Source organism: Condylura cristata, unplaced genomic scaffold (assembly GCF_000260355.1).
Source record: "Condylura cristata isolate star-nosed mole 26May11 unplaced genomic scaffold, ConCri1.0 scaffold00013, whole genome shotgun sequence".
Lineage (NCBI taxonomy): Eukaryota > Metazoa > Chordata > Mammalia > Eulipotyphla > Talpidae > Condylura > Condylura cristata.
Genome location: NW_004567114.1, coordinates 19,011,042 through 19,036,664, shown reverse-complemented (window position 1 = coordinate 19,036,664; position 25,623 = coordinate 19,011,042). Strand labels below are relative to the sequence as shown.

Below are 25,623 nucleotides of genomic sequence, written 5' to 3'. Positions count from 1 at the left end.
TGTAATGTGCACCTTTTTAAAATTCTCCTTAAGTGGCCCTCCCTGGTGGCGCAGCAGGTTAAAGCACAGCACTGAGAAGCTAACGCCACTTCTGCATGAGTTCGATTCCCGCCTGCCCTGGAGGTGACCACATGGCGGGGCAGACCTCTCCTGTCTTGCCCCTATTCCCCCCAGCAATGTACTTCATTTTCTGCCTGTTCTGCTCCCCACTCTGTCTCTGGTGAAGCCTCTCACCACCCCTGAGCCTCTGGCCTGTCCCCCAGTTCTGTATGCACAAATAAATAAATCTTTAAAAAAAAAAAAAAAAAGAAGCCCACCACGGGCTGGCACCAGCCCTTCCAAGGAGGATCTAGAAGCTTTCCATGATGACCTTACCAGGGTTGGTGCCCTTGCTGCTGTCCTGGCACATGGTCCACTGTGAGCCCCTAGGCTCACCTGCCCCACCAGAAGGTGGCCATCCAGGCCCCCCGCCAGTGAGCTGCCTCAGGCTCTGGACTTCCAGGTGTGCCAAATCCCCAAAAGAATAATGGCACAAAGCCTATAGAAGTTGCTGTGTCTTCACTGTGCAATTCGAAATGGGTGAGTCACTGGGAGCTGGGACTGGCCAAGCACTTCTGAAGCAGGTGTCCTCCCCTGGGGAGCCACCCTCTCTCTCCCCATGGCTGTCACGTTGAACACCAGCTCTCTCTGTCCCCATGAGGTCTGCATCCAGCCAACAAGACAATGGCAGCATGGAGAAGGCTGCAGGAGTTTGGGGGGCTGGGGGCAGGCCTGGAAGTGAGGCGCGTGTCCACACGTTTCATTGGCCAGGACTCAGTCACGTGCCCCACTCAGCACCTCTTCCATCTGAAGAGGAACTGGATTGGTGTCTTGCCAGCCAGTTTCCACCATAGGCCGCTAATTCCATCTCTGCCACTGGCTGCCCCAGGCCTCGCCTTTTCAGCCACCTTGGTCTTGACTTCTTGGCCCCATTGTCCCACCATGTTCTAGATTCACCACCCTGCAGCTTCCCCTGGCACAAGTGAGGATCCAAGCAAAGACCCGTCCTGGAGGGTCAGAGAAGCATACAGAACAGCTTTATTCCTTGTGAGTTTATACAACCACAGCACAGAGCAGAGGATTAAAATGCAGGTGACTGAGGGGAGGGCACCGGGCCTCAGAGCTGCGCCCTCTTCTATCTACCAGCCTCAGCACAGCTACTAAACACAGGGGTGGGGGCCGTGGCCCACAGCTAGAGCAGGCAGAGGCAGAAAAGAAGTTGGGGGGGTACAGACCCAGACCCTACTGGAGGTGGGTGGTGAGGGAGAGTCCCCGGCATACGTGTGTCTGGGCAAAGTCACCCCCCTTCCCCACCTGACCCTGGCAGCTGGCTGCGATCCTACAGAGCCATAAGGGAGCACCCCCAGAAATGCTGAGCAAAGGGAAGGGAGATAATGCAGAAGAAAAACCAGCCAGGTGGTGGCATCCGACGAGGCCCCGAGACCAGATGAGCCTGGCAGATGCTGTCCAATCTCAGCACTCACTGACACACTGCTCCTGCAGCCTGACCCACATGAGGAGCCTAACACTGCCCCTGTCTGTATTCATGAAAAGCTAACACCTGGGAGAGAAAAACATGAATGGCAGGATGGGAAATGCCCGAAGCTCAGCCAGCCCGCTCCCCAACTTGACCCTGGCTCACATGAACAGGGCGGGTGATGGAGCCCCCCTCTGGATGACCTGTCCCTCCCCAGCCATATTCCCCCTCTGCCGCAGAATGGTCCCGTTCCTCCTCCTCATGGCAGAAGAGCGGGGAGAGGCAGGCAGGACGAAGCCATGGGGATGTTAGGAGTCCAGGAGCTGCGCCTGAAATCAAAGGCACCCCGCTGGGAGGATGGGTTCTGAGACCCAGCCCCATCACTCTGCACTCCGGCAAAGGGGCAGCACAAGGAGGCTCAGGGAGGCTCAGGGAGCTTGGCTGCGACAGACACAGGGCACAGGTCGGCAGACACAGGCAGGTGGGGGCCGCCAGGCAGGAGCCGCCTCCTACTCGCCGTCCCAGCCTCGACTCATGGCCTGCACCACGGCCCCGTAGAGCTGGCTCCAGGCCGCCCGCGTGGCTGGCGTGAAGGCAGGGCCCAGACACTTCTCCAGCATGTAGAGCAGGGACTCGCCCACGGTCTGCAGAGGCAAGGGCAACTTGTCATTCCCAGAGCCATTTCCCAGGTGAGCAGACAGCCCCAGGCCTGCTGGGCACCCCAGGGCTGTGTTCTCCCTCACATAGAGCTTCCTGGGCAGAGTTTTGCCCCAATCCGTTCCCCTTTTCCCTTACATGCAAGGCTCGAAAGTGAGCTAAGCATTTCACTCCACCCTGGGCCTTTGCATCATTCCACAGTGGGGCCAAGCCCTGCCTGGGGCCCCAGCTCAGGCTGAGCAAAGTCATTCCCCCGGCCTCATCCCCCTGTCATGCCCTGTCCTCCGCCGCAGACCCAGTGTCTAGAATCAGAAAGACCTGCGTTCACTTTCGGACGCCACCATTGATAAGCTGGCTGACCTCTGGCAAGTTCTGTGACCCCTCCGAACTCTCGTTGCTTTCTCAGTGAAACAGAGAAAGTGAAAGTCCAAGCCATCAAGTCGCTGGGTGATTACCTGAGATCATCTGTCCAAAGCCCTGAGTGCAGCCCCTCTGTAAGTGGCTCTCATTTATTAATCTTAAGCATAATAAAATAAGCTAGACCAAGTCCACAGCTGTTTACTGGCTGGTCACCCAAGGCCAGGGGCTGGAGAGGAAACGAGACACTGTCTCTTCCTCCAGTGCTCAGTGGCCAGCAAGGTGTCCGGCCCGTGAGAGAGGTGGCCATACCAGCAGTCCCCAGTGAGTTCCCCCGTGGGTTTCTTACTCTTGCAGCGGATGCATCCTTGGGGCCAGTTTTGGTCATTCAAGCAAGAGCAAAGTGAACAGAGGCTGGAAAAACATTTGCACCCTTGTCCTCTGGGAACACTCCCTCTCGGGGCTCAGTTGCCAGTTTATAAAGGGGGTAGACTACCAAGTGCTAAGGGGTCACAGGGAAAGAGATCCCAGAGTGACAGGCCAGCTTGGACAGTCCAGCCCAGTTCCCAGCTGAATGCAGAGTCTGAGCGATTCCAGCCAGGCCGTGTGGCTCAGAAGAACCACCCCACTGAACCCAGATAATTGGAAATCATTTTTCAAAACCAGTTTGTTTGGGGCAGGTTTTATACATAGTAATCAAAAACTGAGCTGGTCAGTGAACCCCCAAGGCACCTCAATTCCTATGACTCTAAGAGATGCCATGCCAGAGAAGAACTGAAGGTTCAGAGAGGTCAAGCTAGTATTAGGGTCACATAGTAGAGAAGTAACGAATCCAGCCCTGAGCATTTGAGGCTTTGTGGGAGGAGAGAAAAAGCAAGTAGATCAGGGAGGTTGGGGAGAACAGGGAGAGGAGGCGCCCTTTACCCACCCCCTTCACCCACCGAGAAGGAGCTGAGCTTCACTCCCACCGCACGGTGCTTCCTGCCCAGGCTGGCAAGATACTCCTCCAGCGAGGACAGGTCCTCCACATTGGTCACCGCGGCGTCAATCACAAGCATCACCTGCCAGAGCCGCGTGAAACCAGAGCCGCTGTAAGCAGAGGCCGGGGCAACCCCACCTGCTCACAGCCCCAGTCCAGAGGGCCCCACCAGCAGTGAGCGGCACCAGGGCCTCAGTTTTTGGGGATCACAGGTGGCAGGCAACTGTGCCGTATACAGGAGGTGTTCTGTGGTGGCCAAACTGTTGATGTCACACCGTGAGGGCAGCCCCTCTCCTCTGAGGGGCTCAAGACCCTGCCTGCTGCCTGGAGAGTGGGGAGTGGGCTTGCAATAGTCACCAGCCCCAGTGTGGCCTGTGATAGGTAAGTGCCAACAACAGCTAGGGGTCAAGGTTGAGAGCAGCTGCGAGCTGGGCCCCATGATGAGCAAGGGGTGAGGAGAGGCTGTGCCTGTTCCCTGGACCAGGCCAGTGCAGGGCAGCAGGAAGCAGATGGCCCTGACTTGGGCAAATAGCAGGTAGGGAGAGAGGCAGTCCTGAGGCAGACAACGGAAGCCATTTGCCCTGTGACAAGTCCTCCATTCCCTCCCAGGAAACCGCGCTGCTGGACCCAGAGTCACAAGGCTCCCCTTGCCCCCTCACCTTCCTGATGTGGTCCAGGAATTCCGGGGAGGAGAGGCAGTCCTCCGGGCTGGAGAACTGGCGGCAGTTGTACTGGAAGAGAGGCAGCAGATCCGGCTCCAGGTCAAACAGCCTGCGGGGAAGGCCAGGCATCAGCCCCGGGAGCACCCTCAGGCCCAGCCAGCCCTGACAAGCCCAGCAGTAGAGCTGGGGTGGGCCAGAGTTTGGGTGTAAACTACAGCATAGCCGCCTACTGGTACTCTGTACTTTGCTAGACTTTCACCTCTTCCTCAGGCTCTGAGGTGCACCCTGGAATGAGCTATGTGTCCCCAAGCTTCTGGAAAGGCCTGGCATAGAGTAGAGGAGTGAGGTATGGACTAGGACAGGAAGGGATCGTCAAACACAAAGACCATAGTTCTCTGGGAAGGTTGGGCTAGGGAAGTTTCTCTCTCTTCCTTCTACTCTTGGGTCAGGATAACATTATTAAGGATAACATTGTTATTACATTAACATGTTGTTAACTCATGTATTCCTTACACTCCTAAGCAGTATGTACAACTGTTATCCCAATATACTGAGAAGGAAGCAGAAGCCCAGAGAGGTTAAGTAACTTGCCTAAGGTCACACAGCTTGGGAGTTAGACAGCATCAGCAGGTGACAGAAAAAGGCGGTGTTAGGGAAAAGTGGGAAGGCACAAACAAAATCTCTCAAGCAACATCCTGAGCTGATGAAGGTTTTGTGTAACTGTGAATTTATTCCCCTTTTGTTGAGGGAAGAAACAGGAGAGACGGTTTTGCCCAGGCCCCTCAGAAGTTGTGGGCTGGCACATAGAGCCCCATGAAGGAAGTGCGGCTTCCTTAGGGACAGCAGAGTGACACCCAGAGACTCTCAAGCTTAAGTCCCCCTCGGGGTCTACCAAATCCTTTAACACCCTCTCTCCACTCCAGTAGCCAGACTAGGGAATCTGTCACTTCTTCCCTGGGGGTTTTCAGGTCCTAGTCTGGCTCTGTCCTCTGAAAGGTTCATCTTTCCGCTGGTTCCGAACCACACACTCCTGAGGAGCACCCCATGCCTCACCTCTCAGACTCCCGCCTACCCTCCCCGCCTGGGCCCTGAGGGCCAGTCTCTTCTGACCACCAGCTGTGGGTACCCGGCAGTAAACACCCAAGGAAAGGAACACTCCGGGGGCAGAGAGCCTGGGCGGGGCGCAGCGCGGGAATCCGTCTGCAGACCCGACTGTGAGGTCCCTCAGAGAGGACGCCCCCTCCGCACCCCCGCCCCCCATAAACCAGGTTGGGATGGGGGTGCGGTGCTGGCTCGACAGAGGTGCCCACCGCCGGGGAAGAGCAGGGGGTGGGGGCTTCGCAGTCCTTCGCTGCGACCCGCTTTCTGGCGCACATCCGGAGCTGTGCCAGTCCCAGCGCCCAGTTTTCGCTCTTCTCTGATCCAGACACCTCGCACCCCACCTGGCGAGGCCGCCACCCGCACCCCAGGGACTCCAGCCGGCCGCGCTCACCTGGCGAACAGGACAGTGCCGTGCTCCAGCGGGCTGCGGCTCACGGCCCGCCAGCTCTGCCGGATCAACTCCGGCTCCGGGCCCTCCATGCTCGCCCGGGGACGGGGCGCGAGGCTGCGACCCTCAGCGCGGGGACCGTCACCGCACGTGCCGTTCCATCTCTGCGGCGACACGGCCGCTCCGCACCGCTCGGCCCCCGCGCCTCTGCGGGGCGGGGTCCAGCCGCGCGGTGCCCTGAGCCCCGAGGCTCCGAGAGCGCCCCGCCCCGCGCCACGGGGTTGGGGAGTTTTAAAGTGACGCCGCCCCGCCCCCATCCCGTCTATCAAGAGCGCCTCTCGGGGCTACGCCTCTAACCCCCCGACCACCCAGGCCTGCGAAAAGACCCATCGCAGGTTCAACTCGTCCTGGAGCATCTGGAAGCCTCAGTTTCTGCGCTGGAAACTGGTGATGACATTATCACTTAGAGTGAGGGCACCGTGTTGCTTGCAATCGTCCTAGGCAAGCTCTGCAGTGCCAGGTCACCAACACCACTCAAGGGTTGTCCCAGCCTCGGAACAGGGGGTGCCAGGCTGTGCCACCAGGCTGAGGGTGGGGCACTCTACCTATGCCGGAGGCACCAGCCCAGATGGTGGCCACAGGGTCAGGCCTAGAAGCCAGCCAGGCGGACGGCCTTGGTTTTCTGTAGGCTTGTCTTGAGAAATCTGGCTACTCCAGCCCCAACCTGTTCTGCTTGGCCAGGGCAGGACATCCACAGCACGTGTGAGCATGTGCTCTGCACACTGGGAGTCAAGCCCAGCCTTCTACTATTCCGGCAGCTTTAATAGACTTTCTTTTAAAACTTTACAGAGAAGTATTATTTGAGTCTTTGGATAGAAAAGCAGCAACGAAATTTCATGGCTGCCATTCAGTGTGTGAGTTCCAGCCAATTAGGCCTAAACTTTTCTTTTCAAAATTTATTTATTTATGCATACAGAACTAGGGTAGAGGCCAGAGGTGCAGAGATAGTGAGAGGCTTCACCAGAGCCAGAGTGGGGAGCATAAAAGGCAGATCAACGACGTACACTGCTGAGGGGAGCAGGCCGGACAGGGGAGGTCTGCTGTACCATGTGGGTCACCTCTGGGGCCGGGGATCGAACTCGCACTGAAGTAGCTGTGGCCAGCTTGTAGTGCTGCGTCCTAGCCCATCGTGCCACCAGGGAGGGCCAACTTTTCGTTTTCAAGCACTAACATTCCTCAGGACTCAGCCAAGTTCCAGAAGAAGTCCATTGTCCCCCTCATGGACCTTGCCTCATTTTTGAGTCCCTGAGCCTAGTTCCTTGTAGTGTGGTTTGTGCAGCTTCATGGAAAGGGGGGTGGGTAGTGAGGTCTCTAGGGGCCTCTCCATCCATTTCCTTGGGTTCCACAGATACCTGATGGATGCATTTTGGTCACTGAGCTCTGGGCCATGGAGTGTTGAGTCCTTGCCTTCTAGAACTCCTGACCCTGACTCAGGACTGGGGGCCTTAGCAGAACTCTTTCCTGCTCTCAGCCAGGGCCAATGAAACCATCTCACCTGCTCTCCCAAGGACTCGGGAGTTTGGAATATACCTCATTCCTCTTTCTTGGCTCTCCACACCCCTGCAGGGTCTCTGGCTTGCCACAGGTTGGCAAGATGACAAGGCAGTCTGGCTTATGTCTTGCCATGCAAGAGCACGAAGGGACTGGGGATGACAAGAGTGGGCCAGAGGACTCAAGAGCTCGGCAGCCAGGTGAGCAGCCAGCTAAGCAGCTCCCAGACCACCTGTCTCCAGTGACTTCTAACCGTTCTGAGCCAGATGCCCGTGTTCTGTGCAGGCCACTCGGCTAACCTAAGGCAACAGCCTACCCTCGGGACACTTTCTGCCTCTTTTCTCCTTTCGATGAGTCTGATAATGTTCTTAACTAGTGAGCAGACAAGCCAGGAGTGGCTAAATCCTTTAATCTCTGCTCCCCCTGAACAAGAGGCCTGCATCCAGGCAGCCAGGTGCTGTGGTCCAACCAGGATATCAAGGGTCTAAATTCACATTTGAGGAGCTGGGAAAATGTCACAGGTGTTGCCTTCCTGGCCTGGCATCTGCCCATGACTTGGACAGGAAACGCTAACCTAGAAGAGTTCAACAGGATTCTAGAGGTAGTATGTCATTGAGGTGGATTTATCATCAATAATAGTATTTATTGGGCATCCATGTTTGCCTCACTAACCTTTTTCATCTTTTTAATAACTAACTGCAAATGCTATTTGCTATACCCATATTTTGCAGGTGGGGAAAATGAAGAAAAGAGGTTAAGGTCACACAATTAATTAGTGGTGGGCCAAGACACGATGTAATTGAGGTCAGATTCTGGCCTAGGTCTAGGCCTCCATGCTGCCCGGCCTCCTTCACTTCTTCAATGGACTGTGACCAAGACCTGAGTCCACAGTCCAGACTAAGCCAAGGTCCCTGGTGGAGTTGGAGGTAAATCTTAGATAGTTTTTAAGAGCCAACTGTGTGCATCTTTCCAGCTTCTCAGTCTGTGACATCACGTTGGTAGCTTGAGATGGGAGAATATTTACACCATGGAAATTGGCAAATGCTACAGGTCAGGACTTTTTACTTCCCAGCAAACTACTGGTTTGGATGTACCAGGAAACACCTGACCTTAGATGAGACATCAAAGGGTCAAGAATATAAAGTTACGTGCTGGGTCTGGAGACCTCAGCCAGGCCTTCTCCCCAGTGGGTCCAGGGCTGTGCATTATTCTGGGAAGGTGTCTCATCCCAGGAGAAACAGAGAAAGCCCAACTGGGCGTCCAGGGCTGGCTCTGCTGTTCACTGACCTCTTCCTCCCCTCCCCACAGATCTCTGGGCAAGTAACTAATCTCTCTGGGTAGACTGGGGAGAGTTCGGAGCTCCATGCAGCTGGGAGAGAGGGCGTGATAAATGCAGTTGGCCAGCCAAGCAGTGTTGGTCCTTTTCCATCTGCCCGCCCTCTGCATGTCCCACCTCCTGAGGATCCGCCAGCCTCCCAGCCCTGGCCTCCAGCATAGCTTGGTCCTATGGGGGCGGGGAAGTCGGGCCCCCAGAAGACAGTTTCACAGCACAGAGCTGTTGCGCTCCTCCGTCACTACCACCCAACACTCAGCTCAGCCCTCCCCTCCTCTGGACCCTTAACACCCTCGGGTAACAGAAGACCCTTGAAGACCGGGGGGGGGGGGGGGGACTGCTCAGCAGGAAGTAGTTCAGTATCCTTCCTCCTTTCCATAATGTGGGGCAGGTTGAAAGAGAAGAAATAAGACCCCGTCTTCTTACTATGGAATGAATGAATAAATCAAAATACACCAACACGCCTCAGTAACTTTGTACATGGCAGGTCCAAAAGGCTCTGGGGAACAGGGCTCACCTGCCCAGCCGGAGCCTCTGCTGTCACTAGAAAGGCCTCAGACATGAGCAACGTGCAACGGTTCGTCACTCCAAACATTCTCTTCTTTCTGGGAATCAAAAGGCAAGTCAGATCCAATTAAGTACAAGAATGACACAACATTCAAAATGAGCTATTTATTACAAAAGTAAATGGCCTCTGATCATCTCTAGAAACTTTATATATATATATATATATTTATATGAAAGGTGTTCAAGAAGCTGGCTGGAGGTTGGGCCAACTTCTTCCACTGGCACATGAGTGGTTGGGATGTCACACTTCTGCCAGCTCCTGGGGGCCAGCGTCCATGTTCAGAGTGCAGTCCTGGAAGCCCTCTCCCTAGCACCTTCCAACAACATGACGTGAAGCCTGTCAAGCTGCACCAACCCAGGTGTCTTGTCCCCAGAGAAATGCCTGTTGCCTGGGCGAGGACAGGAGAGAGTGGGCACAGAACACGTCTCGTGGCCCTGGAAAGCAAGGGGAGGAGGTGCGGAGCCCTTGGCACCAGCATAGCCGCACTGAGAGAGAAGGCAGGGAGCCGGGGGGCTCTGCCTTGCTCGGCCTACTAGAGTGGTCCTCCTGCTCCTTCAAGCTGCTCCTGGTAGGAAATGAAGAAGTGTGAGGGAACATCAATTAAGTCTTGGCTGGCCTCGGGGCCACTGTTGTTTGCTAAGAGCCCAGCATGGATTCTGCACCCTACCCCCAGGAGAGGCCTCCCCTGGCTCAGAAACAGCCCACAGACAATGGGGGAGGAAGAGGGCTGGAGGTGTGTGGGAGGGGGAGGTGGGGGTTCTCCACCCCTTGCTTTCCTTCCCTTCCAGAAATGCAATTAAGCGGGCTGCCCAGATTCAGCACACAGGCAGTGCTTCCTGCTAGGGGAAGTGAAGGGGGCCAGAGCCCTGTGAGAGAGAGGTCATCAGGCCCCAGATCTGATTAACAAACTTGCCTTGCTCTTGACATTGCTGCATTTCCTCTATTAACATTAATGTTGGCTGGTCTGAACATCCAAGCGTGGCCAGAAGCTTCCCTCCCCACCGCCCAGAAGGTAGCACAGCGTGTCCCTGGGACCAATTTCCCGTCTCCGTGGCAACCGTCTCCCAGAGATGCTCTAAAGAGCTCTGACCCCGGCTGAGCTGGTGGGGACCACAGAGGAGGGGAGACGGAGTGCGGCAGAGTCATCATTAGACCTGGAAGCAGCAGCGTCCCCAGAGACAAAGTATCCTGTCAGGCAGCAGGAGGCGGCGGGAGTGGAAGAGCTGGCCTCGGCTGGGCTCGGTTCTGACCCACAGGTTTTCTAACCCCTTTCACTTGGGGAGGAAGTAGAAGGTACAGCTCTGAGCTTCTTGGGCGTCAAAGCTGCAGAGAGAAACTGGAATGCACTTTTAGATGCTCTGGGTTTTGGAGAGGGTGAAAATGTTACAGAAGGGGAAACGACACAACGTGAAGGGTGTTGGCAGGGACGGCCCAGCGAGTAACGTGAACAGCAGCCCACGGGGCTGGAGCAGCCCTCACCCCTGTGCCCCACTGGACCCCTCAGCCCAGCCCCACACAGAGCCCCGCTCTGCCTCAAATCTCCCTCGGCTGTGGAGAGAGCTCCCCCAACCCCAAGGCTCTCCCAGACACCTGAAGGCACTGTCCCACTCTCGCAGAGGCTGCAGGGGGAGGACAGTTCAAGGGAAAGTGCCTCTGACCTGCCGGGCCAGGCCAGGTGCTGCTCTGCCCACCAGCCTCAGGGCAGGAGACGCCCCCAGAGCAGGCAGGGACCCTGCAGAGAGCCGACTGAGAGCTGAGTTCTCTGCCCCCTGCACGCGCCCACAGCCACCTACTTGCACAGAGACAGCCCCACAGCAGGGCGGCAGAGGCCACTGGAGGCTCGGGCTCTGCGGCTCCGCTGTGCTTATTGAAGGAAGAAGGCCGCGAGGCCGGACGTGACCATCTGCTCAGCCCTGGTGGTGTCCCAAGGTGGGGCCAGGTTGCTCAGCCCTCTTGGAAGTTAAGAGAATTTTTGATACATTTTGCTTACAAGACAAATCCAGTGTGAAAAATACCAGAAAACACCAGGAAGCCCTGGACTAGTTCTTAGAGTTTATGACACTCAGCTGTTCACAGTGAGCTTGTATTCCCGGAGATAAGGGCACACAGCTGCACGCACGCACGCGCACTCCCACCCTCACACACTCACTCTTCCTCGGGTCGCACTTGGGGAAAGGAGCCTGAGTGATGTCCTCTGCTGCTGAGCCACCACGGCGGTGGAACCTGCAGGTAAACCGTGGCTCGCTGGTGTGGGCATAAGTCCTAGGCATGTGCCCAGAGCGCCATCCTGGTGGGCAGGTTCTGCTGCCCCTCGGCGGCTTCCTCCACAGCGGGGAGGGCCGGGGGCTGGTTCCACGGCTGGTTGTCCAGGGGGGTGTCCTGGACTCAGCGGGAGCCCTTGCAGTAGCCTCAAAAGTCCCATGATTCCAGCCACCTGAGTCCTGCCATGGGACTTCGGGGATCCTGGGCAAGAGGACCAACCATCCCATAAGCCAGAGGCTGGAAGAGGTAGAAGCTGTGAGAGAGAATCCAGAGGGCAGCAGTTGGCATCCAGCTGGCACCCGTGAGGGCCTGCCAGGTCCTCCTGCACGTTCCATGTCCTCCATCTACAAGGCCCGCCCCTTTCATGCCCAGTCTGCCTCTGGGCTCACTGCAGCCTGAGCGCTGAGGATGGGGACCCACGACAATGAAGGAAAGGGCCCTCCTCACGGGTCTGGAGATGGGCACCCCAGGCCCTGGCCGTGGTGGTTTGGCCCACAGTGCTCCCGCTCACAGTCCCTGTTCACGCTCTGACATCACTCCCCACCCAGAGGCCAGTGGTTCTCATCAGGGTTCTGGGACACTGGCAAGAAGATGGGGCAGGTTCTAAAACCCTCCTTTCCGTTGTTCTGGAAGGACCACACCACACACACCCTGACTCCTCTACTGGCCTCCCCAGCCAACCCCACTGAGAGCTGTTGTGGTAGGGAGCCACTGTCACTAACGTGCAACCCCATCCAGGTGTGCCAGTGAGGGGCAGAGGAAAGAGGGAAAGAGTTTGTCTCTGTTCCTCGCAGCTGCTGCACACCAGGGTCTCCTGGAGAGTTGAGGCTCACTGGCCTCATCTGAATCAGAACTTCTGGAACTGGAGCGCAGGTACCCGTATGTCTGAACAGCAGCCCCAGGGATGCTAACATGCACCCAGGGCTGAGGTACCATGTGTGCACCTGGGGGCAGCAGTATCAGGTGCAGGCTCGCTCACCTGTAGGCAGCTCCCAGGAGCAGGCTCAGGATCCCCAGCACATGGATGCCCTTGGCCAAGGAACGTGTGGCCAGTCTCCAGGCACAGAGCCTCAGCAGCGTGTCCCACAAAATGCCTAGCGAACGAAGAGGCTACTAGCACACAGGGGCGCCTGCTGGGGGTGCAGGAAAAAGCCAGGGACTGCGGGCGAGCACGCTCAGCTCTGCCGCTCCGCAGGGGCCTCCGCCCCACCCTCCCCAGGCCTCCCACTCACGTCCAGGTGGTGGCGGGCGCTGACCTGTCAACATGCTGGAGAAGAGCATGGCTGGGAAGTAGTGGTGGAAGTAGAGGACCCGGCCCATCAGGAAGAACGGGAAGTAATGGAGCACCCAGCCGAGCAGGAGCTGGCCACCGCCACACAGCAGAACCTGGGACAGCCCTGGGCCCCGGGCAGCACAGTCTGGTCAGCAGCACGGAGAGGACAGAGGCTCTGTCCCCTCCTGCAGCGTCACTTGATCAGGCCAGTAACCGCAGTGGGCGCAGTGGGCCTTCCTTCTCGCTGAGCCACCCGGCAACCCGACAGCAGCTGGGGGAGAGGAGCTGGCTGGACAGGCCTCAGGCCCACAGAGAGACACCAGACACCAGCGGGAGGCGGCCTGGTCTCTGAGAACCACAGTCCTGTGTGCCTACACATGGTGCCCCCTCCTGACATTTCCCATGGCTGCCGCCTCTAGACCTTTGCAGCAGCAGAGGGAGGAGGTGAAGTGAGAGGTGAGGGTAGAGCTGGGCGAGAGAGATCTGGGACTGCGGCCACTCGAGTGGAAGCTGCAGAGACCAAAGAGCCTGTGAGAAGGTCTCAGGTGTTGTGGTCTGCTGCCTGGCAGCTAGGTACGAGGAATGGTGCCACAGATTATGCCCTGAGGGTTCCCTACTACCCTCTCTAGGGCAGGATCATAGGCCGTGGGCATGGGGGCAGAAGAGGAGAGATGGAGCACAGACCTTCACAGGGAAGGCAGGCTCTGAACTCAGACTACCTGTGTTTGACCCTCACGTCTATCCTTACTAGGATATGTCCCAGGGCAAGGGACAAATGCCTTGGGTTCCTAACCCCTAACAGGGGGCTAACCATAACCCACCCTACAGAGCTGGTGAGAGGGTATGACTTCATTAACACCCCACTGGGCATTTGGGGACTGAGCTTTAAGTAAAGGAGAGGGGCGTGGGTAGGGGAGGCAGAGTCAGGCCTAAGGCAGCCGCCCTAGCCCTCAAGGTCAGGGGAGTGCGAACCCAAGGCCCGGACCTTCCACCTCTGCAGGCAGATGTGCGCCTCTCTGCACAGCTATGGTGAGGGTGCTTCCTGCGAGGAGGTAGAGGGCGATGCTCAACAGATTCAGCCACCAAACCACCTGCGGGGAGAAGGAGAGAGCAGGGTGAGAGGAGCCGCCTCTCTACAGGCGCAGCTGGAGGGCCCAGCCGGAAGGCACAGCACACTCACCGGATTGCCCAGCAGATACACTCGGAAGTCCGTCTCATTGACGCCCGAGAAGCGCAGGCCCTGTGGAGCAGAGGACACACTGCTGTCTGGGGCCCAGCTCAGACATTTCCCATGGCTTGCCGACATCTAGGCCTTTGCAGCGGCAGCACTTGAGAGTGGGGAGGCAGGGAGCCAGTCCCCTTTCACGGGTAGGCTTAGCCTGCCCGAAGTCTCAGGACTTGCAAGCTCTATGTGCGCTCTCCAAGAGGCTGTCGGAATCAACAGCAAACTGAGCCCCACATCCCACCGCCCTACACTAGGAGAGGCCTCGGGCTTCATCCTCGCTCCCCACCTCAACTGACCTGCACCCTCCGCAGGCCTCATTTCCTGGGAGCAGCTCAGCCTCATACCCTACCTGATAGTTGATAGGCCAGTGCCAGGGTTTGGACGTGAACTCGTTGTCCTTGGGTTTGAGGCCATTGTTTCCCTGTGGGAAAGTGGCAAAGAAAAGTCAGTCAAGGCAGAGATCTAGAAAGCTGACAGAAAAGTGAGGTAAAGGCATATCAGATAATAGGCCAAGTGGCAAGCCCCCCCCTTCTCTGACTCCCTCATTTGTCACCAGGCCCCTGCACTCCCAACAAGCCCACCCCTCCACTTTCCCACCAGGGAGTCCATTCAGACTCTCTGTGCTTGACAGAAAGAGAAACAAGGACCAGTCCCCTTCCTTGGGAGGCCAGTTTTAGACAGAGAACCTGAAACTCTGGTAAATTCCTGAACCTTTTTTTTAATAATAGCTTATTTTTACATCATTTTGTGCCTTTTCCCATCTCAGTGGTTATTCCCCATAAGTTCCTGAACATTTCTGAGAAAGTTACTATTAGAGTTTTTTTTCCTAAATGCCCCCCCATGCCATTTTATATCACAGTTACACTGAAATCTGTTTATATACTACATGAGTGCCTTACTGTGTACATTTTTTTTAAAATTGAGATTGTTTTGTGCCCCAGATGCACTTTCATCATTGGGAATGATGTTGTAGGGGGTGAAAATACACACTGCAAACTGAAGCAACCATATTCAGTGTCTTTTACAAAGAAGCCAAGAATAGCCAAGTCAGGGCCTTGCTAGAACAAAAAGGAAAAAGATCAGGATCGCTGCTACCAATCACCAGGCAGGTCTCGCCGTGAGACACAGGCGCTTCCTGAGCAGGAAACGGCGCTTCGAGCAAGGTCAGGTTCTTAAGCTCAGCACCACTTACATGGGGTGCTGGAGAAGGCTCTGGAGTGAGGACTGTCCTGTGAGGGGTGGGAGGTTTAGTATTCCCTGCCTCTACTCACTAGACGCCAGCAGCACCTGCACACATGCCAGCCAAAAATGTCTCTAGATCTTGCCAAATGTCCCAAGAAGTGAAATCACCCCCTTGTTGAGAACCACCAACCTAACCCAAGAAAGATCCAGAAGCTCTGGCTCAGTGAACTGTCCACGAGGATCTTACTAATCCTGCTCTCAAGGGTTTGGGACTCACTTACAGGCCTCCCCATGGTGGCTGAGTTCCTCCTCCAGGAGCTAGAGTGCTAAGTGTATAGTGGTGGGAGGGGAAGGAGGGTGCATGTGTCAGACCCAAAGTCAACCCAGTGCCAGTCCCTGAGCCATTCTGCCTTATGAGGGGCCTCAGGATGAAGAATGAATCACTTTGGACCCCCCTGGAGCAGCTGATAAGAGAAATCAATTCCTTCAAAGCAGAACAGTCCAGTCCTAAACTCAGGGATTCCCTGCCAGAGCTGTTACAAGTTAAGGGTATCTTATTCACTACATTAAATTCTGAGAAATTCAGCAACTTTACTAAAGCAATAAATGGAAGAAAGAAATCTGTCACCAGTGGAGGCAGGAGCATTTGTATGGGGTTCTCTACCCTTAAAATCAAGAGCAGGGGGGGCCCTCCCTGGTGGCACAGCACTAAGAAGCTAAAGCCACTTCAGCATGAGTTTGATCCCCACCCCTGGAGGTGATCCACATGGTGCAGCGGAACCTCTCCTGGCCTACCCGCTGCTCCCCTCAGCAGTGAACTTTGTCAGTTGGCCTGTTCTGCTCCCCACTCTGTCTCTGCTGAATCCTCTCACCACCCCTGCACCTCTGGCCTGTACCCTAGTTCTATATGTATAAATAAATAAAAAATCTTAAAAAAAAAAAAATCAAGAGCAGGGGCCCTCCCTGGTGACGCAGCGGTTTAAAACAGCACCAAGAAGCTAAAGCCACTTCAATATAAGTTCGATCCCCACCCCAGAGGTGACCCATATAGCGCGGCAGACCTCTCCTGACCCACCCGCTGCTCCCCTCGGCTGTGTACTTTGTCAGTTGGCCTGTTCTGCTCCCCACTCTGTCTCTGGTGAATCCTCTCACTGCCCCTGCACCTCTGGCCTGTACCCCAACTCTGTATGCATAAATAAATATTTTTTTTAAAAATTGAGAGTGGGCTCGTTTCAGCCACGCCCCTCCCCCCGCGGGCAGCCTGCTCTGCCCGAGGCTCAACCCTCCACTCAGCTAGCAGAAAAGTCCTTAGCTTCAGCAGCCCAACTCACTATTTTGAGCTCTCTCCCCATCCTGACTCTATCAGTTGAACAAAAAAAGATATTTTATGTCCCTTTCTTCTTTGACTCTGCCTCTTAGACAATGAAAGAAATAAATGATTTAGACTTTGTCTTAAAATTCTACCCAGACTGGAAAGACGTTTTGACTGACAGGCACATATTCCAAAGAAATATGTCATCAGGCCACAGTGACAGCTGCAAGATGCAGGTCAGAGAAGAAGTGACCCAAAGATTGCTGAGTGTCAACTCATCACCTCCCAATGTGCAGAAATGACAAAATTTGATTTTTTTTTTCATTTAATCTGGTGAAATAAGTCAACTATATTTACTCTGAACTGCTTATATAATCACTTCCAAGAAAATCCATTTGACAGGTGCTCACCAGGGAAAAACAACTACAGCACCTCTCTGCACCCCGTGGGTGCAGCGACTATCACACATCTGGCTTGAGATACAGCTGATTCTACACATCCGCAGACACTGGGTTTCCATAGCCTGGGTAAAGGGGTCTCTCCCTTAACATCAAAATGGCAGCAGTTTCTCCAATTCTCAGGGAAAACATAAGCTAGCGGTAGAATTATCTCATGTCAAGATTTTCTCTCAGTTGCCTTAAGCCCTTGATGCTATGCTGACCACTGTCACTTACTATGAAAGTACAAACAATACATCTTAGAAAACCTTGAAGAGTCAACCATGCCCAGGAATACAAGAGGGTTCATGGCTGGGATTTTATATAGCATGGAAGCACCATGCTCAAGTTAGCTGTTCACCTGAGTTGGTCCAAATTCATTTGATGGAATGAATGATCAGTCAAGTCCCATGATCTTCAACCAAGAGCACAATGATTGAGCAGGCTCTCTGCCAGAGAGAGAATCACTCCGAGGCAGAGGAATGTAGTAGTAACCAGCGCTAACTCTGATAGGCTTCCAGCCTGGTTTTGAAGCCTGGGTCTACTTTGTCCATTTAGCTGTGTGACCCTGAGCATGTTCCTTAACTTCTCTGTCCCTCAATTTCCTCAGCTGTAAATAGGGAATGATAACCTTCATAGGCTTACACCAGTATTAAATTAGTTAATATAAGTACAGTACTTAAGCAGGTTCTGACACAGAAGAGCTACAGAATGATGACAGGTGTCATCAGTGTCAGCACCACCACTGCCAGCATTGCCTGCTAAGGGAAGTGCCTCTGCAGACCCATAAACCCAGAAGTGACTACACTTTCAAAGTTCTCCACTAGGAGGCAGTGACTCTATACCATGCCTGCTGGTTTGTGATCTAAATCTGGGGATGGTCAAGAGCTGAGAGAAGCCACCAAATGGGAAGGCATCACATACCCGAATCATCACCATGTGGGACTCAAGCAACATCTCAGAAAAACTGGGCTGCAGCACGTCCAGACTGATGTTTGGCACTAGAGGAAGAAATGACAAGAGGAAAATCTTTGTCACATATTCTCCCACATCTGTCCACGGATATCCACATTGCCACCAGAGTCCTGACAAGCTGATTGACAAGGAGATGAGTGTTGAGGGGGGAAAGCAAGTTTTACCCAGTCTTTGATGATTCACTCAGTTTGTCCTAACCACTATCAGGTGGCCCGAAATACAAAGGCAAGTTGTTAATGAGGCCCAGGCCCAGGGCTCAACGCCATGCCCTTCGCTGTAGTTCTGGTTCAGAGCTGTTCTCCCTTTACTAAACACAAGGTCTGTAAGGCCAGGGCCAGGTCTATATCATTCAACAATATATCTCAGGGGTCCTCACAGTTCCTGACATATTCAATGAAGAGTCAATTAACTAGCTGGTTAAATGTGGTATAGAGAATAAAATGGGGAGTACAGAGAAGAGAAATCAAGCAGAAGTTTGAAGGGGCAGAGTTTAGGAAGAATGATGAATCCAAAGACTTACTGAGTTGAAGATGATACTGAAGGAGGAATTGGAGCCTGGGGCACAGATAAGGGGATCATATCAAGGGCTATGGCCTCACTTATTAGAAAAGTGTTGACGACTGTGGGGAGGGGAGGCACTCTCCACAGAGGCAGAAAGGCAAAGAACCAGCTGTCTTGAGGGTGGGCCAGCACCCCTGGCGCAGCGGACAGAAAAGCCCAGAAGGAGAAGAGGAAGATGGAACTGCACTCCAGGTGGCGAGGAAAGAGACGCAGCGAAAGGCAAGGAAAATGATTAGTGGCATCTCGCTCTGGTCCCGAGCGAGGTCACTGCTTATGTTAGGGAGATGAGTTAAGGCTGGGAAGACACAGCAGCTACTTATCTAGATAACTCATCAAAGAGACGATGCTTTAAAAAGGAAGCTCATGGCAACAACAAGCGGGAGCAGCAGTCTCTGAAGGTCCACTTTTCTGAGATGTAATTATAGTTTCCCTTCAGAGCCAGCCTGAAAGTGACCTCACTCACATTTGGGGTTGATATGATCCTCCACATTCCAGATGGAGTTGAGGGTTTCCTTCAGGTATGGTGTGCAAGTAACTTCCAACTGCTCCCAGCCCCTGTGAAAAGTCGTCACACACATTTCTCAAAAGACCAGAGAATAGTACTGTCAGCTGCTCTTAAAACTACAGAATTCCTTTTTCTCAAGCCAGTGGCAACACTTTTTTCAAACTCCCACTTTTATATCCCACAACTCTCTCAGGAGTAGTCTAAGGTACATATTCCCATTTCACAAAAACTCATAGGACACAAGCCAGATGTACAACAGTTCTACTGTCAGAACACACTGAACACCAAAGCCACTCGGGAGTTCTCTGTTCCAGAACACACCTGATGTCTTTGCTCCCACCACCTACCACCAAGAAAAAGTAAGCATGGAGAGAAACATTGACTATTGTGAAATAGAAACTTCTAGTATACTCTGTGTAGTATGAAAAGTATGAGCTTCTAATTGGGACATTCAAAGCCCAAAGACTCACCACTTGGGCAGGACCTTTCCCGAGGAGCCCAGGACACAGCCTGTGACCAGATGGATGAGGCGGATTCGACTTCTTAGCACTTTGATCCGGTTTCCAAATTTTCTATTTACAACCTCAATCCGCCAGAAATCATTTGAGTCCCCTGTCCCATTCTGCCACATAGATCAAGAAAAAAAAAAAAAAGAAAGATGACTGTAGAGAAGACATGTCAGAAAAGGAAGATGGCCACCATTTCGGAAGCTACTTTGTTACAAAGGTCAAAGGCCAAATTTGCCCCAGTGATGGAGGTATGAGAGGGAACAAGAGGGCCATGGAAACCTAAGTGATGGACATTACTTCAGCATTCAATACTATATAAAGCAAAGTAACACGGGTCTCCCTGGTGGTGCACTATGAAGCTATCACAGCCACTGCAGCATGTGTTTGATTCTTGGCCAGGGAGGTGACACACAGGGTGCAGCAGACCTCTTCTGACCCACCCACTGCTCCCCTCAGCAGTGTACTTCATCAGTTGGCCTGTTCGGCTCCCCACTGGTCTCTGGTGAATTCTCTCACTTCCACCTCATAACTCTGGCTTGTACCCTAGTTCTTGTATGCATAAATAAATAAATCTTACAAAAGTAGCATAACTCCTGGAATCTGAAGTCAAATTGTACACTTCACAAGGCTAAAGTTAAGTTCTAAATAGATGTTTTTGCCCTTAAACCAAACTCAAGGTATCACCCTGAACCAACAGATTGGGCCGCTTGTTTTCAAGTCCTTGGCCATCTGGACACTTGCTCACCTAGGTCAGAAAGGTCTGGAACTTTGGAAATGAGGCAGTTGTGTCCACTTCTAAGTAGATGCCCACCCAAAAAAAAAAAAAGATGAGAAAGTTCAGAGTCTTAGTTGTATTTCAATGTGGGACAGCAACAGAGGTTTGGGAAGTTGACCATAAGGAACCCAGAATCTTTACTGACACACCAAAGCCCCGAGAGGGGGCTATAACAGTCATAAAGTCCAGTTGCTCACCAAATGTTTTTGCTTTCAAGTTACTCCCAAGTCATAATTACCCATAGAGTTTCCACTGTTAACTGCATCATCCCAAGGTAGTGAAAATCCAAAAGCAATATGGCTAATATTCCTCTGCAGAACAGGGAAGTAACCCTTTAAAATAAAGCCAGTGAGAATCTGGATCTGGCCAAGGAAAAACAAATTCAGCTGGAGTTAATTGTGGGTCTGTGGCTCCTTTCTTTTTCTTTAAAGATTTTACTTATTCATTTTTGCATAGAACTGGGGTATAAGTCAGAGGTGCAAGGGGATGGGGGATGAGAAGACAGAGTGGGGAGCAGACCAGGCAGATCGACTGAAATCCACTGCTGAGGAGAGCAGCGGGCAAAACAGAAGAGGTCTGCCGTGCCATGTGGGTCAGCTCCCTGGCCGGGATCAGACATGGTGACAGCGCTGAGACTTAACCCCTGGGCCACCAGACAGAGGCCCAGTCTGTGGCTTCTAAGTCCAATATGATTTTAGAAGACCCAAATAATTATATTTGACATTTATTAAGTGACAGAACTTTAAAATGGCATGATTATTATGGGAGGAAAGAAATGGAGATAGACAGACTTTATAAGAAGTTCCCAAATATTAAGAGGCCCCAGGCAGCCTCCAACCATACGAACAGTCCGTACTTCGGGGAGAATGTGTTCCACCACATGGCCTAGGCCAGGCCCCACAATTTTCATTCTGCTCACACTCCAGTTGGCCACTTACTATGCCATAGCCAGTGACCTGATAGTGCTTCCGGGTCAGTGGGGCCTCGTGATAGTGACTGTGCAAGTTCCGAGAAGTCCTGGAAGTTAAAAGAGAGGTGCCATTACCCTGAAGAAAAGAGACGTGTGATGTTCCTGACTTTACTGGGGATAATCAAAGTCACTCCTTAGGATACAAAAAACTGGAATCTGGGTTATTAAATAAAACATAACCAAGGAAGCTCTTGCTTATTTACTCAAACGAAATATGCAGAGAATTGGAGAACTGCCCAAACCCAGTGGACAGATGGTAGAAGTACCAGATATATGCCAAGAAAGGGACTAATTCAGGTGGGGCTGTGGAGGGGATAACGCCCTCAGTAGTTTTGAGGTACTTAGCTTGCCTCACTTATGAAGTGAGCTTGAGAAGAAGAAAATTACAGTTTGTAATCTACATATGCCTGAGGTAGGTAAAACTACCATTCACTTTACTACTCTCTTCAGCAGTTTTATAAACTGAGGATCTGTGGAGGGTGTGGGGGTTTAAGTTAATGTCTATTTACTTTATGCTTTTAACTAATAATCCTTATTATTGTCAGTAATAAAGTCTGTTATAAAAATTTTGGAAATTTACAAATATATAATATAATAATTAAAACTTATTTAATAATACAATACAGAATCTGGCAAGATGACAATAAGTGAAAATACAGGGCTCACCACCTCTACATATTCACAACTCACACCAGTCAATAGCCCCTGAAATATAAAGGTATGATCACTGCATACATAGACAACTCCATTGGGAGGGGCAGGAAAAACTGTGGTTGACCTGTGTTTGCAGCATATTCACAAGGGGAGGCTGGCGGTAGTATGGAGCTACCCTACAGCTATTGACTCTGGGCACAAACCCACATCAGGGACTGAAGACCTGGCATGGTGCTGGATATGGGGGTGCAGAAAGTTGGTGTCCAGGACAGAGGGTACACTACTGAAGAACTATAGGAGCAGGGGTGCAGCCTCAGGTTCCCAACAGAAGCCAGGTTTGGCACCCAAACCTATGGAGAAAGCCAGGTCAGATCACCTGTATATCCTCACAGAGGAGGCTAAGGTTTGCTGCCTGAGCCTGTGGTATTTGAAACACCTGCCTTCTCCCCACCCAAGTCAAAACTGAGACAAAAAATTATTTCACTAACCAGAGTAGAACAGCAGGGGACTCTGTTGTTCCCTAGGGAACAGACCCTAAGGGAAGGCTCTGTACTGGGAAAGTAAAGAGAACAACGCCCAGTTTGTGGCCCCGTCTCAAACACAAGCTGTGCCTACCAATACATCTAATGTTCAAACACAGCCTAGAGTTTGAGGCTGGTAAGATACCATAAGAGACATGTAGGCTGATGAGTTGGCCTCGGGAAAGGGACTGGTGTGGATCTCTCCTACACTATTCTCTTCCCACTGTAAGTAGGAAGCTTGCATCCTTGATGCTCACTGCAGGTAACTCTTTCTCCTTATTACCCCTTGCCAGTACCAAGTGTGAAGGCAGCAGTTTGAAAGTTTATCCCTATTACAACCTATAAAAACTAAAAATGAAGAGACATAAGAACCTATCACAAGCACTGGAGCAAAATAACTCCAAGAGAAATTTCAACCCATCAGAACAATGGAATATACCTGAAAGAGAAGTTTAAGGTAATATTTAAAACAATGCTGGCTGAATAAAAAAGCAAATAATGGATGATGGAAAACAGGAACAGAATAAAGAACTGAGAAAATAGGAAAATACAATTAGAACTAATGGGTCTAAGAAATTTAATTTTAAAATACAATAGGGGAATCAACAGCAGACAAAGGTAATAAAGAGACTCTGTGAGCTCAAAAGCACAAAGTCAGAGAACATACAGACAGAACAACAGAGAAAAAAGAACAAAAAAAAAAAGGAAAAAGAAAATCATGTAACAGCTCTTTGGAATAATCTAAGAAGAAATAACATCCATTTCATGGGGGTCTCAGAAGGATAAAATAAGAAAGGCAGAGAAAAACTGATTTAAAGAAGTGATTGCTTCTTTAAATGCCGGGAAACAAACCAAACACCTTGATCTAAGTAGTCCAAAGAGCTCCAAACAAAATAATATCAGACAAACACACTCCAATCACATGACAGTAAAACTGCTGAGAGACACAAGACGGAATATTAAATACATTGAGGAAAAAAGTAACCTGTAAGGGAACAACAATTAGACTGTCCGTAGACTTTCCAGTAGAAACCTGACAAGCAGGAAGGGATGGGCGGAGATATTTAAAGTGCTCAAAGAAAAAGATGTCCAGCCTGGGGCCTTCTGCCCTGTGAGATTAAGTAACAACAGCAGGAAGGGCAAGGAGCCTCACTGAAAATCAAAAACTAAGCATTTATCAACACCAAACTGCAGATGAAAGAAGAAAGAGGTTACTAGAAAGCAGCAGAATAACAAATAGACAGCTAAGATGCCTATTTTATACAACAGAAGAATGACAATGTGGCCCATCAGAACAAGTTTAAGACCAAACAAACCAAAGAGCCACAGAAACAGCCCATTATATACTAACCTCAAACAGGACCATCAACAAAATTCAATAGAAATAACAGAAGACAAAAGAAGTAGAAGCTAAACAAAACTTAAAAGGAACATGCAAACAATAAAATGACTGAACAAAATTAAACACACACACAAAAGAATGAGAAGAGTAGAAACAGATGAAATAGCAATGAAAAAGCCCACTATCTCCAAAGCATGTAAACTATCAATACAAAAAAAATTTATATATATATATAAATATAAATATATATATATGATCTTATATATATAAATAGATTTTTTTAATATAAGATCTTATATATATATATATAAGATCCACAATGTTTATTTAAAATACTTGGGAAATGAACACAATCTACATGCCTACAGGAAGAAAGCTGTATCAAGAACATGTGGTCTAGTCACTTTATGGAATGCCGCTCAGCGGCAGAAAGATGAAATGTTGCATTTACAGCAAATGGAAGGAGTTTGAGGAATTATATATAGTTAAAATGACAAAGACAAGTACTGGACACTTGCACAGCAAATGATTCTGAAAGAATAACTAACTAAGCCAAATACTTAGGAAATAAGCAATCATTAATAAATGAAGTGAGGTCATTGAGGCTTAGGAGGAGGGAGGTGGGACAAAGGGTCAAAGAGGATACAAGGGATGGTGGTGAGAAGAAAACAAAATAAAAGTGTTAAGTATCCCCAATCCTCATTAGGAAAAAAAACATATTGTCTTTCTATATATAATCACTAATTAAAAAAAAACATGTATCTGATCACTCTAGTATACAAAATTTTTGCAGGGCTGCTCTGTGGGCTATTGTTTGTTTGCTCTTGCACCGAATGCCCTATTTCCTTCTGTGCTTAGTTATTTTTTACTGTGTACTACTCACTGTCACTGAGAAACTATTTATGGGAATGGATGACAATATCTTCCTCAAAAGAAAATTTACATTTGTTTTCTAGCCAGGCATCTAGAAGACATTACTACTTTGGAAGATCATATTCATATAAACTCATGGCTTCAAGATTTTGAGCCCATCCAGGAGAAAAGCATTTGGGTTATAAATCCATGTGACGGTAACTGGTAGTTACAACTTCTCAGGAACAGAGGTTCTATCCTCCCCCACCCCCACCCCCCACCCCGCCCTCAGCTCTGCTAGATACCAAAATCACTCTTCCTGGACACAAGTGCATAGGGCAGATTTACCTTTCCCCCTAACTCTTTGGGTGCTCCACATGGGGGTAAGGATCACTTAATAAATTACCCCTTTGGGTGAATATAGAGTTCTGAACTTTAAAAATCCTCTCAAGCAGCCCAAGAACAAAAATCAAAAGCAAAATTGTGGGATAAAGCCAGAAGTGATGCTGTGTCCTACTTATTTCTCTGATACCATTCTTCACTTAGATTGGCTTAGAAATTCTTTACTGCCTTGTTAGCTCCTTGATGCTTTTAAGAAGATTATTCCATCATTTCCACTCATTGTTGTTGAGAACACTGGGTAAATATACCAGCTTGCCAAATTCTCAGAAACAGACTGCTACATCTTCCTATAGGCAGCCACTGAAGCAGCAGCTTTGGGTACCACAAATTGTTTTCTTTTTCCCTCTAGGAAAAGAGAAAATGAAAGATACCCTCAAATTTCAAAGTTCCCCAAAGTCACAACATGCAGGCAAAGGCTGCCCTACTTATTTTATCAATCGTCATAAAATGATCCTCCCATTCTAGCACAGTCTTGTTTCATCTAGAGCCTTATCCAATTCTGACTTCCATTTATTTCCAACCTTAAAAAACTCTCAACCTCACAGACTTATCCAAAAAATTGCAAAAGAAAGAAAACTACCACAAATGTTCTACGAAGCCAACATCACACTAATACCAAAACCTAAAAAAGAAAACTTCAGACCAATCTCCCAATTGAACACCAATGCAAAAATCCTCAACAAAATCTTAGCTAACAGAATCCAACAATTAAAAGAATAATACACCACGACCAAGTGGGCTTTATCCCAGGAGC

The 25,623-nt window shown here is 51.0% G+C and overlaps 2 protein-coding genes across 3 annotated transcripts in view; both read right to left on the bottom strand.

Moving 5' to 3' along the window:
- Window positions 1-1,067: 1,067 nt before the first annotated feature.
- NGB (neuroglobin) lies at window positions 1,068-5,850 on the bottom strand. The gene is made up of 4 exons (XM_004681667.2): window positions 5,664-5,850; window positions 4,169-4,280; window positions 3,472-3,591; window positions 1,068-2,160 (listed from the first exon to the last, which is right to left on the bottom strand). The coding sequence occupies exons 1-4, from the start codon at window positions 5,750-5,752 to the stop codon at window positions 2,026-2,028; spliced, it is 456 nt and encodes a 151-aa protein (XP_004681724.1). The 5' UTR covers window positions 5,753-5,850; the 3' UTR covers window positions 1,068-2,025.
- A 3,385-nt stretch (window positions 5,851-9,235) lies between these two features.
- POMT2 (protein-O-mannosyltransferase 2) overlaps window positions 9,236-25,623 on the bottom strand; it is a 48,032-nt gene continuing 31,644 nt past the window's right edge. Inside the window, exons 12-21 of one of the 2 annotated variants that reach the window (XM_012724615.1) lie at window positions 21,067-21,145; window positions 19,315-19,466; window positions 18,803-18,894; window positions 17,728-17,804; window positions 14,222-14,293; window positions 13,828-13,887; window positions 13,633-13,738; window positions 12,631-12,771; window positions 12,354-12,468; window positions 9,236-9,546 (exon numbers count right to left, since the gene is read on the bottom strand). In XM_012724615.1, the coding sequence (XP_012580069.1) occupies window positions 9,258-9,546; window positions 12,354-12,468; window positions 12,631-12,771; window positions 13,633-13,738; window positions 13,828-13,887; window positions 14,222-14,293; window positions 17,728-17,804; window positions 18,803-18,894; window positions 19,315-19,466; window positions 21,067-21,145 (1,183 nt within the window). In that variant the 3' untranslated portion in view covers window positions 9,236-9,257. Of the gene's footprint in view, window positions 11,628-12,353; window positions 12,469-12,630; window positions 12,772-13,632; window positions 13,739-13,827; window positions 13,888-14,221; window positions 14,294-17,727; window positions 17,805-18,802; window positions 18,895-19,314; window positions 19,467-21,066; window positions 21,146-25,623 lie in introns of both variants that reach the window. The other variant, XM_004681666.2, reaches the window with a different exon arrangement.

Bases quoted from the DNA above. Each gene is read 5' to 3' on its own strand.
- NGB (XM_004681667.2), bottom strand. From the start codon at position 5,752: ATGGAGGGCCCGGAGCCGGAGTTGATCCGGCAGAGCTGGCGGGCCGTG. The intron at 3,592-4,168 runs GTGAGGGGGCAA...CGGCTCTGGCAG, and splicing joins TCCTGGACCACATCAGGAAG to GTGATGCTTGTGATTGACGC. The intron at 2,161-3,471 runs GTGGGTGAAGGG...TTGCCTCTGCAG, and splicing joins TGAAGCTCAGCTCCTTCTCG to ACCGTGGGCGAGTCCCTGCT.